Below are 12,768 nucleotides of genomic sequence, written 5' to 3' on the forward strand. Positions count from 1 at the left end.
TGGGTTTCGTCTCATGCATCTGCTCTCCACTATGGAAAATGCTGCAGTTACACAAGAGGGACATAGAGGGCGCTACTCTTCATTCTTTGAAAAAGCGTTGCTTAGCAACACATAAACTAGACTGAAAAGGTTTGGCTTTTGAGAGTGCCCTGACAAGAGAGGTGAGTTTATCCAAATGTCACGACACTAGCTAATTTAAGAAGCATCAAATTCAAAATAACTGTATTTAACTTGTGTTTCCTTTCCACCATTCATCATGATGAAAATTATTTCTCTTCGCTCATGACTTTGTATGCATGGTAACAACATTGCCAGTCAAGTCATTCTGACATCTTGAGAAAGTTACTGTAACGTTAGCTAGCTAAGTTAGCAATGGAAATTAGCTAGTAAGCTATCTATCTAACTAACGAATTGCTATACTTGTCTTGTTAACAGCATGCTAATATTTATTTGGAATAAGCTTCGTTGAAACCTGATTAACTAAATTACTGCTGAACCCTCTGGCAAGCTACCAGAGGAAGCGTGGAAATAAAACATTTAACGTTAGAACATGTCGTCTTCAGAATGAGCACTGGACGAACTATGGAGGGCGCGGGTTGTGTGACCTGGTGGGGATTCAGTCCTGCTCTTGACCTCCTGTGCAGAGGTGAGGATGACGTGCCTTGGCCTTGTTCTTATCTACGTTCATTTTTTTTATAGAAATACCACAATATCGCTAATACATATAGAAAAATACTTGCAGGAGATGTTATGTCCACTGCATTATCAGATAACAGGAAGTATTTTCGTTAGTGCTACAGCTTCCAAAGCTTATCTTCTTATTTGGCAAAGTGATATGTTATGTTGTATTTTTGTTTTAACCAGTGCAAAATGAATCCCATACCCAAAACAATTGGCCACACACTGGTTGGATTAACATTGCTTCCGGTCATTTCAATGAAATTACGTTGAACCAATGTGGAACAAATGTTGAATTGTTAGTGACTGTGAGTGAGCTTGGGTAAGGGATACCATGGTGTCTTGCCAGCTGTTTGCAACAATAATAAGCCACAATATTGCAGATTGCTGCATTTTAATCCCAATGTAAATCAATCCCCTTGTCATATTAATGGTGAAGTCTCTCTCTCTCTCTCTCTCTCTCTCTCTCTCTCTCTCTCTCTCTCTCTCTCTCTCTCTCTCTCATGATCTCTCTCTTGCTCAGGCTCAGAGAGGCAGGAGGGTGAGGTAAATGTTCTACTGGTGGGCAGTGGCGACCCAAGACACATACTCAAGACCGTTGCTGGCCTGAGAGACACAGATACCCTTCATGTGAGTTACACCATGGGTAACCTTAATGTCTGACAGTCCCTGTTAGTACCACAATAACACCATAATGTCGCTGCGCTATGTTAATAGCATGTGCCTCTTGAGTGCCCAAACCAAGGGATTTCAGTCTTTCGTGTCTTCAGTGGTCGGACTGAATTTGCAGCGCCAATATTAAGTCTACGGTTATCTTTTTCGTACTCCAGCAAAAAAAAAAAAAAAGCCAAATAAACTATCACTTGTCTCTGTTTCCTGGCAGATATGGGTGATAGAGAATAGTATGGACGTGGTGGCTCGACAACTGCTGCTCCTCTTTCTGGCTCTGACACCCCAGGAGAGCATGGGACTTCACGGTTAGTCCTTATAGCGATAATCCATAGACTATCCATAGAAACTGCAATAGAAACATCTAAGTAGCCTTATATCCACTAATGGGATGCAAAAACGACATTCTTTTCTGATGCATGTTACAATACATTCTGACCTTGTATGTTAAGTTAGCTTTAAATCCTGTTGTGCTTGGTGCGCTTATTATACTGTGTCTGTATTCCCAGAAAAGACTGAGGTTTTCCTGGAGTTGTTTGGTAACAGTGAGGTCCGCAGTCAGACAGAGGAGATACTGAGACACGTGGCGTCAGAACTGTCTCTCTCAGTCACTGAGACACTAGAAACACCCACAAATCCCTGCCTGGACACCACTCATCTCAGAGTGAGGAACTGTCCGTCTTTCTGCCTACCTGTCTGTCTGTCAGAGTTTATATTTAAATTCTTGGAAATTGAGGACAATTTATTTATTTTTTATCTACCATCACAATAAATTTGGGGACAGAGTGAATATGAGGAATCTTATATTGATAAATGACCACTGAGCTTATAAACCAGTGTTCTTCCACCGTTTCCAATGCTTCAATTATCCATAATCCATAAATCCCATTTAACTTTTACCTTTAAACTTTAACAGTTCAAGGAGCGCGACGATTTGGACAGGATATTCAAGCAATGGATCCACCCTCCCCCATCTGCACGTTCTGCCCATGTATCAATAGCCAAGACCTGGGACGGCCGGGTCCGGCAGCACCTGGGCACCCGCTATGACTCTAGGGCGGGCTGCTTCGACTGGGACCTCACCATGAAGCTACACCAGAAAGGGGTATGTATGTGTTAGCCTGCAGGTCCTATACATGGCCTGACAAAGATAGTGAAGTTGGCACATTTTGGGACAAGGCTAGGCATAGTGCAGCACAATCAAGGGATGATTGTCAGTGAATCAGACTATTAAAGTCCTCATGTTCTTTCCCTTTCCCGCTCTCTCCTCACACCAGTGTGGTGTTATCAACAAACAGCACTACAAACTATGGAGGGAGCGGGGCGTGGCCTTTGAGATGAGGGAGGGCATCTATCAAATGGCCAATGAGAGCTTACTCTCTACGCGAGTATTCAGCCATGTAAGTTATTGTTTCTTTGGTAAAACTATCATTTTGACGATTTTGTCGATGCCAATGTTGGCGTAAATAATGGTGGTGTATCATTACCCTCTTCTTCTTTGTGTGTGTGTGTGCGTGTGTGTGTGTGTGTGTGTGTCTGTGTGTAGAGGGGTGACAAAATGGCACTGAGGGGATACTGGGGAGACATTGTGTCCAGTCCTTACCTCTCCTTTGGCATCGAGACAGATGACGAGAAACTGCTGCAGAAACAGAATGGGCAATACGTCAAGGTAATAACATGTAATAACATTGTCTAAACATTGCAATTCTTTGTATTAACTTGTAATAATATTGTGTTTATTGTTAAAGGGTAGATAGTGAGGAGAGGTATATCTAAATATTATATCTCATAAATAATTAAGCTTTATGTCTTTATCCTGTTAGATGAGCCTATGATATTGTATTGTGTACAGTACCAGTCAAAAGTTTGGACACACCTACTAATTCCAGGCTTTTTCTTTATTTTTACTATTGTCTACATTGTAGAATAATAGTGAAGACATCAAAACTATGAAATAACACATATGGAATTATGTAATAACCAAAAAAGTGTTAAACAATTCAAAATATATTTTATATTTGAGATTCTTCAAAATAGCCACCCTTTGCCTTGATGACAGCTTTGCACACTCTTGGCATTCTCTCAACCAGCTTCATGAGGTAGTCACCTGGAATGCATTTCAATTAACAGGTGTGCCTTGTTAAAAGTTAATTTGTGGAATTTCTTTCCTTCTTAATGCGTTTGAGCCAATCAGTTGACAGACACATCTCAACAGCAACTGTTCAGAGGAGACTGTGTGAATCAGGCCTTCATGGTCAAATTGCTGCAAAGAAACCACTACTAAAGGACACCAATAAGAAAAAGAGACTTGCTTGGGCCAAGAAACATGAGCAATGGACATTAGACCGGTGGAAATCTGTCCTTTGGTCTGATGAGTCCAAATTGGAGATTTTTGGTTCCAACCACCGTGTCTTTGTGAGACGCAGAGTAGGTGAGCGGATGATCTCCTCATGTGTGGTTCCCACCGTGAAGCATGGAGGAGGAGGTGTGATGTTGTGGGCGTGCTTTGATGGTGACACTGTCGGTGATTAATTTGGAATTCAAGGCACACTTAACCAGCATGGCTACCACTGCATTTTGCAGCGAAATGCCATACCATCTGGTTTGCGCTTTTTGGGACTATCAATTGTTTTTCAACAAGACCTTGACCCAACACACCTCCAGGCTGTGTAAGGGCTATTTGACCAAGAAGGAGAGTGATGGAGTGCTGCATCAGATGACCTGGCCTCCACAAGCACCTGACCTCAACCCAATTGAGATGTTTTGGGATGAGTTGGACCGCAGAGTGAAGGAAAAGCAGCTAACAAGTGCTCAGCAAATGTGGGAACTCCTTCATGACTGTTGGAAAAGCAATCCTCATGAAGCTGGTTGAGAGAATGCCAAGTGTGTGCAAAGCTCTCATCAAGGTAAAGGGTGGCTACTTTTAAGAATCTCAAATATAAAATATATTTTGATTTGTTTAACACTTTTTAGGTTACTACATGATTCCATATGTGTTATTTCATAGTTTTGATGTCTTCACTATTATTCTACAATGTAGAAAATAGTTACAAATAAAGAAAAAGCCTTGAATGAGTTGGTGTGTCCAAACTTTTGACAGGTGCTGTATGTATGTTAAAAAAAAGAAAAAACATGTTTTCATCTAGCCATTTTTATGCTTAAAGTACCTTTCAGATAGAAAACTCATGACAGGCTTGATAGAAACAGAAAATTGTCAGCAAACTTTCCTAGATGTTGACAAATGGCAGTGGAAACGCTTTTTGACGCAATTGTTGATAAACGTCATGCCGAAGTAAACTGCAGTCACTTGATGCTATGTTGTGTGGTCCTGTCACTCGCACTTGGAAAAGCATGCAAAGAAGTCTACAAATTAAATAAGTTATAATGACCTTCACAGGGTGGTGACAGTGCAAGTTGAAAGCTTGATACTCATTTCCATTAAATATCGAGTATCCTAATTTCTTTACTGTTGACATGATTATCAGTGCTTGGCTGCCAATTGAGAATTATCCCACTGGGCACAGATGTCAATTCAACGTGTATTCCACGTTGGTTCAACGTAATTTCGTTGAACTGACGTGGAAACAATGTTGATTCAACCAGTGTGTGCCCAGTGGGATTGTTCTCTTAGCCATATTCTCATCATGCACTGTATCTGCGAGCCGTTGGCTAGAATGCATGTGCTCTCCAGACCAGAGTGGGCTAATTTGCTGTTTATCGCAATACTTTTTGTGGTAAAACCATTCGAAGAGATGGGATGGAAACACAAAAAAAACGTACTTTTTTTTATTGGGTAAATTAAAAGTTGTGTGGCAAATTTTTGTTAAATGTGTACTACAACATTACACATTTTTTTTATTCGCAAGAAGACAGTTTGATGGAAACACACCTCTGCCGGTAAAATGTGCATATCTATCGAATATTAGAATATTCGCTGGAAAATATTTCGACAAATGAATGGAAACCTAGCTAGATAGGATTTAAAATGTATCCATTTATTTTCCCCTCCCTCTCATGCCACTTTCTCTCCATCGCTGACAGACAGCCCAGGATATCTCGTATGTGAACGTGCAGGCGCTGTTCAAGTCTTTGTCCTGTAGAGGAGGCACTCCCCCTACTCAGACATGCAGTGAGGAGGGGAATGCACTTGTAGCACTGGAGCCAGTGTCACAACCAGAGGCCCATCACAAATCACAAATCAACGGTAAAACTCCCAATGCTGAACATTGCCTTGAATAACACTGTTGTATACTATGTCCTGCTCCACTAAGCTATAGTATATAGCCTATAAAGTTGGTGTTGACTGCAAAGTATTACAGCATATACCTGACACAGTTAAATACTGTACAACCCACTATTACACTATGTGTTTTATCCTTTAAAATGAATTGTATTATGTATATTTATTTTATCTTATACAATAAAACAATTTCAGAACTCATGCACCTGAATGGGGTGTCAGTGACTTTCCTGCCCCTGGACTCTCTCTCCAAACTGCCAGAGAAACAGAAATACTTCCACTTTTTCAACAGCATCTGCTGTGCTGCCAGGTACTCCAGCAACGTTCCCTATTCATTTCAAAACATCGATTATCACACCAGCGTATTTATAAAAAACTATTACCATTGTGAACTCCATGACCTGGAATGAGGAACAGTGTATTATGTGAAACTCAATCCCTTCTTGGGATCCTCACTCGAGCAGTGAGGGTTACTGTGGCTCCACGGTTCTGCTGCCAGTGAGTTTTATAGCATGTATCTCTCTCTCTCTCTCTCTCTCTCTTCCTCATTCCTCTTCTTCACTGTGAAGTATGGTGCACCATTTGAGCCCGACACTGAGACAGATTGCTGCACCCAAAGCCTCCCTCGTGGTGGAGCTGGCAAAGTGAGTTTCTGTCATACTTGTGACTGTTGCCATGGCAACATGCGGGACTTCTAGACAAGACAGATTTACTTATTGTATTTCACTCATTGTGCAATGCTCATTATATTTTACCGTGTTTGCAAATCAGTTTGTATTCACCCACACAATAATTGGTTAATTGCACATCATACTTTTAATTGCAATTAACATAAGAATATACACTTAAAATTGTCAACGGGTGATTTGCTGCTATTTACAGGTCACGATTTTTCCTATCCATTATTCCTGTGTTTGAGGCTGTTCAGTAACTGTGTCCTCTCCATTTCTCAGGTACCTATTGGATCTTACCAAGGAGCAGGAGGTGGGGTTTGCTGAGAAAGTCGGTGACGTCGCCAAAGAGGCGGGGTTTGAGCCCTCACAGGAGGAGAAGAGGGATGTTTATGCCACGTTCACGCTACAGGAGGAGTGAATGTGTTCTGTTCCATCAGGCACTCTATGCTTTACTCCTCTGACACTTCAACCCGTTTGATTAGGTAGGTCTTCAGTACTGCAAGAGGGGCAGAGCTATATACTGAAAATGTGTACAGATGAGACAATTCTGTTCATAGCTGATTGAAAACAAAAGTAACATTTTGTGAGAGTTCAATCACATTTTAGGCCTGTTGATCTATCTGTTTTGATCTTACGTCTGTTCATTGCCTATTAAATGAGAGCATGTCTGCTTCACGAATGATTCCATGGACCTGTAGGTGAGTTGTACCCATTTGTAGCCTACCCAATTCCCTCTAGTGTTACAGAAGTAAAGATAACTTGTTTTGTTAAATATATACATGTTTTAATGAGTACGGTAATACATAGAATCTGTTTCAGTTAATGTCACACAGTAAATTGTGTCAACTCAATGAGTTCAAGAGAAAAATGTTGAGACATTGTTTTTGTAACGCTTTCCTGAAACAGAATATATGGTCTTCTTTCTTCACTGCTTCCACTGTGTGCTCACTTCCAGCGACCTCCAACCTTTCCCTTACCATGGACCTTTTTACTGCAGAGATAGAGGGAGCTTGGGTGTGAAAAAAGCAGAGTGTTTTCTAATGATCAATTAGCCTTTTAAAATGATAAACTTGGATTAGCTAACACAACGTGCCATTGGAACACAGGAGTGATGGTTGCTGATAATGGGCCTCTGTACACCTATGTAGATATTCCATAAAAAAATCTGCCTTTTCCAGCTACAATAGTAATTTACAAAATTAACAATGTCTACACTGTATTTCTGATCAATTTGATGTTATTTTAAATGGACAAAAGAATGTGCTTTTCTTTCAAAATAAGAACATTTCTTAGTGACCCCAAACTTTTGAACAGTAGTACACACACACTACCAGTCAAAAGTTTGAACACACCTACTCATTCAAGGGTTTCTTTATTTTGACTATTTTCTACATTGTAGAATAATAGTGAAGACATCAACACCATGAAATAACACATGGAATCATGTAGTAACCAAAAAAGTATTAAACAAATCAAAATATATTTTAGAATGTTCAAAGTAGCCACCCTTTTCCTTGATGGCAGCTTTGCACACTCTTGGCATTCTCTTAAGCAGCTTCACCTGGAATGTTTTTCCAACAGTCTTGAAGGAGTTCCCACATATGCTGAGCACTTGCTGGCTGCTTTTCCTTCACTCTGCGGTCCAACTTATCCCAAACCATCTCAATTGGGTTGAGGTCGGGTGATTGTGGAGGCCAGGTCATCTGATGCAGCACTCTATCACTCTCCTTCTTGGTCAAATAGCCCTTACACAGCCTGGAGGTGTGTTGGGTCATTGTCCTGTTAAAAAAACAAATGATAGTTCCACTAAGCGCCAACCGCCAACCAGATGGGATGGCGTATCGCTGCAGAATGCAGTGGTAGCCATGCTGGTTAAGTGTGCCTTGAATTCTAAATAAATCACTGACAGTGTCACCAGCAAAGCACCATGACACCTCCATGCTTCACGGTGGGAACCACACATGAGGAGATCATCCGTTAACCTACTCTGCATCTCACAAAGACACGGCGGTTGGAACCAAAAATCTCAAATTTGGACTCAGAGCACAGGACAGATTTCCACCGGTATAATGTCTATTGGCCCAAGCAAGTTTCTTGGCCCAAGCAAGTCTCTTCTTATTGGTGTCCTTTAGTAGTGGTTTCTTTGCAGCAATTTGACCATGAAGGCCTGATTCACACAGTCTCCTCTGAACAGTTGATGTTGAGATGTGTCTGTTACTTGAATTCTGTGAAGCATTCATTTGAGCTGCAATTTCTGGTAACTCTAATGAACTTATCCTCTGCAGCAGAGGTAACTCTGGGTCTTCCTTTCCTGTGGCAATCCTCATGAGAGCTAGTTTCATCATAGCGCTCGATGGCTTTTGCGACTGCAAGTAACCTTCCAAGTTCTTGAAATGTTCCGCATTGACTGACCTTCATGTCTTAAAGTAATGATGGGCTGTCGTTTCTCTTTGCTTATTTGAGCTGCTCTTGCCATAATATGGACTTGGTCTTTTACCAAATAGGGCCATCTTCTGTACACCACCCCTACCTTGTCAAAATACACCTGATTGACTCAAATGCATTAAGAAGGAAAGCAATTCCACAAGGCACACCTGTTCATTGAAATGCATTCCAGGTGGCTACCTCATGGAGCTGGTTGAGAGAATGCCAAGAGTGTGCAAAGCTGTCATCAAGGCAAAGGGCGGCTACTTTGAAGAATCTCAAATATAACATATTTTGACTTGTTTAACACTTTTTTAGTCACTACATGATTCAATGTGTTATTTCATAGTTTTGATGTCTTCACTATTATTCTACAATGTAGAAAATAGTAAAAATAAAGAAAAACCGTAGAATGAGTAGATGTGTCCAAACTTTACTGGTACTGCATTATATACCCTTACATAACCTACATTTCCTGTCCTCTAACCCTATTCTGCTTTCAGGTATTAGAGGACACATTCAAAGTTTGAGGAGTTGGCACAGCATGCAAATTGTCATATAACCTGCAAAGAACGCTAAAATATTTTGTTTTCCTATTGGCAGCTGATTTTAATATATGTTCTATAAACATTCAGTGCTATAAACATTCAGTGCTAAGGCAGACAGAATTTGAGAAATGCACTTACAATTTCTGGGCATGAGAAATTCTATTCAGAAGAATGTTTATCTGCAAAAATAATATAAAAGGCATTTCAACACACATAACAAATACTTTAAGGGCTAACCAGACTAAAGAGGACATTCCAGGGGGGAAAACTACACTGAAACGTTAACGTAAATAACTGTGGTGTACAATCGCAGTCTCCTCACCTCGTATTTCTGTCTTCTTGTCTTTTCAGTCAGGTCAAATTTGTCTGACTCGAGCTGGTAAATCCACTCCCACATCTCTTTAGCTCTCTCCCTGAGAAGACACAGAGCATTAGGAGTCGGAGATGGAGGACTTGTACTCTCAATCGTTGCTCACTCAGGAGAACATGGACTTTGATAATGCAAGTGAAGTTCATTGAAGACTAGTATTCCATTTGTAGGTGTAAGAACCAATGCTGGAGATGAGACATTGACCAGCGTCAGCACCGGGTACCATAACGACATACGAAAATGAATCCTGAAGCAGGGAACAGAGCTTGGGAACAGACAGATATAGGGGAGGTAATGACACAGGTGATTGAGTCCAGGTGAGTCCAATAATTGCTGATGCGCGTGACGGGGGAAGGCAGGTGTGCATAATGCTGGGGAGCCTGGCGCCTTTGAGCGCCAGGGAGGGGGAGCGGGAGCAGGCATGACAGAAGGCTATGGCTCCAATTTTAAGTATCCACTTTCACTGCTTCAACAACAAATAATACATTCCAATCTCTAAGAGGGCATGAATTCCCTTTTCATACTATCATCCCAACCCGAACCTTACTGGGCTAACTCAGTTCTTTTCTAATTGTATTTTAATCTTAAACAGCACGGTCCAGGACCTATGGTAGATGCGTAACCAGGCCAGTGCAGTACAGCTTGGCTCAGCTTGGCTTGGCTCAGTAGTCCGAAAAGGATATCACTGACCTCAGGCCGTCCTCTCTCAGGTTGTCAATGGCGAGGGGTTTGCGTCTCTCCGCCAGTGTCTTCTTCTTGATCTCCCTCCCTGTTTGTCTCTTCCCTCTCCTCTGCTCTGCCTGGGGCATCACCCACAACTCGATTAGTGATTAAACCAGCACTACGAGGGTTAATTCAGTTAACACATATTCCATACATACACATTTTCCCTCTTACACATACACACACACACACACAAACTAAGCACCTTCAGTATACTGTAAACGCTTACAACCAACAAAGTGTAAGCATTGGTAAAGATTATGCTTAAGAGCTATTCCACTAGTATCTTTGTCTCTGCAATATCATTAGCATTCTGACCTTTGCCAAGAAACCCCCAAAGTGAGCCCCCATGTTAGAGAGCACTTTCTTCTTCTTGGCGTCGTCATCCGCCCTTTTCTTGGCTTCCTCGTCCTCCTTCCTCTGCCGCTCTTCCTGAGTAACAAAAATCTAATCTTTTTACAATAGTTTTATCATATCAACACGTATTCAATTGATTTCCGTGACTAATTGTTTTTGACTGCCAATGAACATTTACAACAGGTGCCTCGATAGTGCTAGCTTAAGCAGATGCTCTGTATTGCGGCTTAGGCCTACCGCAATTCTCGTCTGTCTGTCCCGTTCTTTTTCTGCTCGCACGCGCTGCTGCTCCGCTCTCTCTGATCTGCGGTTGTCCTGGAATAGAAACCAAGTGCAGACTCGCCTCGTAATAGCCATTAATTCCTTAATTTATACATACCACTACACTAATCACGTATCAGCCTTTCCCCAAACACATACACATACATTATTCCCGGACATAGATTTGTCCATGGAGAATCCATGTATATACTGTATACACTATAGAGAGAGAGAAAGAGATGCCTGCAACAAGCACATTAAATGAAACATTAAAGAAAACATACAGGATAGAGGAGAGAGAGTGAGAGAGAGAGAGCGATGGGGTGATCGACCTACAATCCTGTCCTTGAGTCCAATGAGTTCTTCCTCTTCTTTCTTCCTCTGGTCAAAATGGACGTCGATCAGGGTCTGCAGCTCCAGAAGATCCTTCTCCATTCTTTTCCTGTGGATGTCCTGTCACAAACCAGAGTTCATGAATACAAGTCAATAAAATGGTCTATATATACATAAGGGACCATTTTCCACAACCCAGGTTAAGTTAAGTCCCGGACTTATAAGCATTTTCATTGGAGACTATTGAGAATGCTTTTTAGATCAGGACTATGATTAATCTGGGTCTGGGAAACTGTCCGTAAGTGTGATCAGAAAAGTAAAACAAAAACACAGAGATAAAACCCACATGTAGGCTCACGTCAAAGTCCACCCTATCCCCCTCAGGATTTTTGGGGGCAGCGAGCTGGGAGACCATGGGCCTGTAAAACAAGATGAAGTAAATGAGTTACATCAGGATTAAACACACTGACAACCTAAATGCCAAACTACTAAATATACTTAAATTACTACTAAAGTATTTGCCTTTGTTAAACTGTGCATGTTGTACTTTGTACTGTAAAGATACATTCAATTAAAATTGTTCTATTTAATTATATGTTTTGTATTCAGATACAATATGAAATCAAACTTCAATAGACGATTTTACCAGATACAGATTAGACCTAGTCCTGGACTAAAAGGTGCTTTCAATGAAGATTCTCCATTGAGAATATTTTTTGGCCAGGACTAGGCCTAATCTGTCTGGGAAATCGGCCCCAAGTGTTCTGTGTCATGACAGAGCAAATCCTCAAAAGAAAAAGAAACAACTTAATTCACAAATTTAGCAGTAACTGTTAACTTGTGAAGACAGACGTACTTGTATTTAGGACGTTCCTCTTCTTAGTACAAGGCGTGGAAGAAATGACAGAGAAAATCAATATCAAACCAAAACACAACTAACACTTTGCAACGGTCGATTTCAACTTCCTTGTAGGTAATTGGGTTGAGTGGGACTGGGATATCATCCTTCAAATTCGTTTTTTCAAATGAGAAATAAATGATAAACCGATATTACACACCAACAATGAACATGTTTACAATGGTGAACAAACTATTACAAAATAGGTAGGAGGGGAGAAAGGGAAAGTCAGACAGCGTTAGAAGACACTTTTTAGTCAGGCAGGTATGTTTGTGCACAACAGTGGCGTGTATTCATGGGTGCCAAGGGAAGCATAGCTTCCCCAAAAAATTGACCAAGATAAAAACCCCATACAAAATAACTTATCTTTCGTCTCAATGTGTTTCATAAATGTTCTTCAATTCACAAGAGGCTGAATGTATCGCACCGGTGAAAGCATACGAGCGAACATAACAGCGCCCCTCTGTTTCAGTATGTATAGCCCATCTATCTGATGCTCTCTGGTCAAAAATAGTATGACATTGTTGCTGCCGTGGCATTGAATGCAAGGGAAGCCAGCGAGCAAAAAAGTATAAAATAATAGCCAGTCAGCG

General features: G+C 41.1%; 2 protein-coding genes across 2 annotated transcripts; one reads left to right on the forward strand and one right to left on the reverse strand.

The window, feature by feature from the left end:
* Positions 1-116: 116 nt before the first annotated feature.
* Positions 117-7,186, forward strand: dnaaf3l (dynein axonemal assembly factor 3 like). The gene is made up of 12 exons (XM_029710679.1): positions 117-161; positions 564-646; positions 1,202-1,308; positions 1,562-1,655; positions 1,857-2,011; positions 2,264-2,452; positions 2,625-2,747; positions 2,894-3,016; positions 5,389-5,551; positions 5,783-5,897; positions 6,157-6,231; positions 6,541-7,186. Exons 2-12 carry the CDS (start codon positions 565-567, stop codon positions 6,677-6,679), a joined length of 1,365 nt encoding a protein of 454 aa, XP_029566539.1. The 5' UTR covers positions 117-161; position 564; the 3' UTR covers positions 6,680-7,186.
* Positions 7,026-12,434, reverse strand: LOC115160497 (troponin T, slow skeletal muscle). Its single transcript, XM_029710680.1, has 9 exons — positions 12,134-12,434; positions 11,624-11,696; positions 11,281-11,397; positions 10,921-10,998; positions 10,645-10,758; positions 10,294-10,403; positions 9,556-9,646; positions 9,372-9,412; positions 7,026-7,252 (listed from the first exon to the last, which is right to left on the reverse strand). Exons 2-9 carry the CDS (start codon positions 11,690-11,692, stop codon positions 7,207-7,209), a joined length of 666 nt encoding a protein of 221 aa, XP_029566540.1. The 5' UTR covers positions 11,693-11,696; positions 12,134-12,434; the 3' UTR covers positions 7,026-7,206.
* Positions 12,435-12,768: the final 334 nt, after the last annotated feature.

The sequence above is a fragment of the Salmo trutta genome, chromosome 2 (genome assembly GCF_901001165.1).
Source record: "Salmo trutta chromosome 2, fSalTru1.1, whole genome shotgun sequence".
Lineage (NCBI taxonomy): Eukaryota > Metazoa > Chordata > Actinopteri > Salmoniformes > Salmonidae > Salmo > Salmo trutta.

Bases quoted from the DNA above. Each gene is read 5' to 3' on its own strand.
- LOC115160497 (XM_029710680.1), bottom strand. From the start codon at position 11,692: ATGGTCTCCCAGCTCGCTGCCCCCAAAAATCCTGAGGGGGATAGGGTG. The intron at 11,398-11,623 runs GTGGGTTTTATC...GGTTTGTGACAG, and splicing joins ACTTTGACGTGAGCCTACAT to GACATCCACAGGAAAAGAAT. The intron at 7,253-9,371 runs GTAAGTGCATTT...CTATCTCTGCAG, and splicing joins ATTTCTCATGCCCAGAAATT to TAAAAAGGTCCATGGTAAGG.
- dnaaf3l (XM_029710679.1), top strand. From the start codon at position 565: ATGAGCACTGGACGAACTATGGAGGGCGCGGGTTGTGTGACCTGGTGG. The intron at 2,453-2,624 runs GTATGTATGTGT...TCCTCACACCAG, and splicing joins TGAAGCTACACCAGAAAGGG to TGTGGTGTTATCAACAAACA. The intron at 6,232-6,540 runs GTGAGTTTCTGT...TCCATTTCTCAG, and splicing joins CTCGTGGTGGAGCTGGCAAA to GTACCTATTGGATCTTACCA.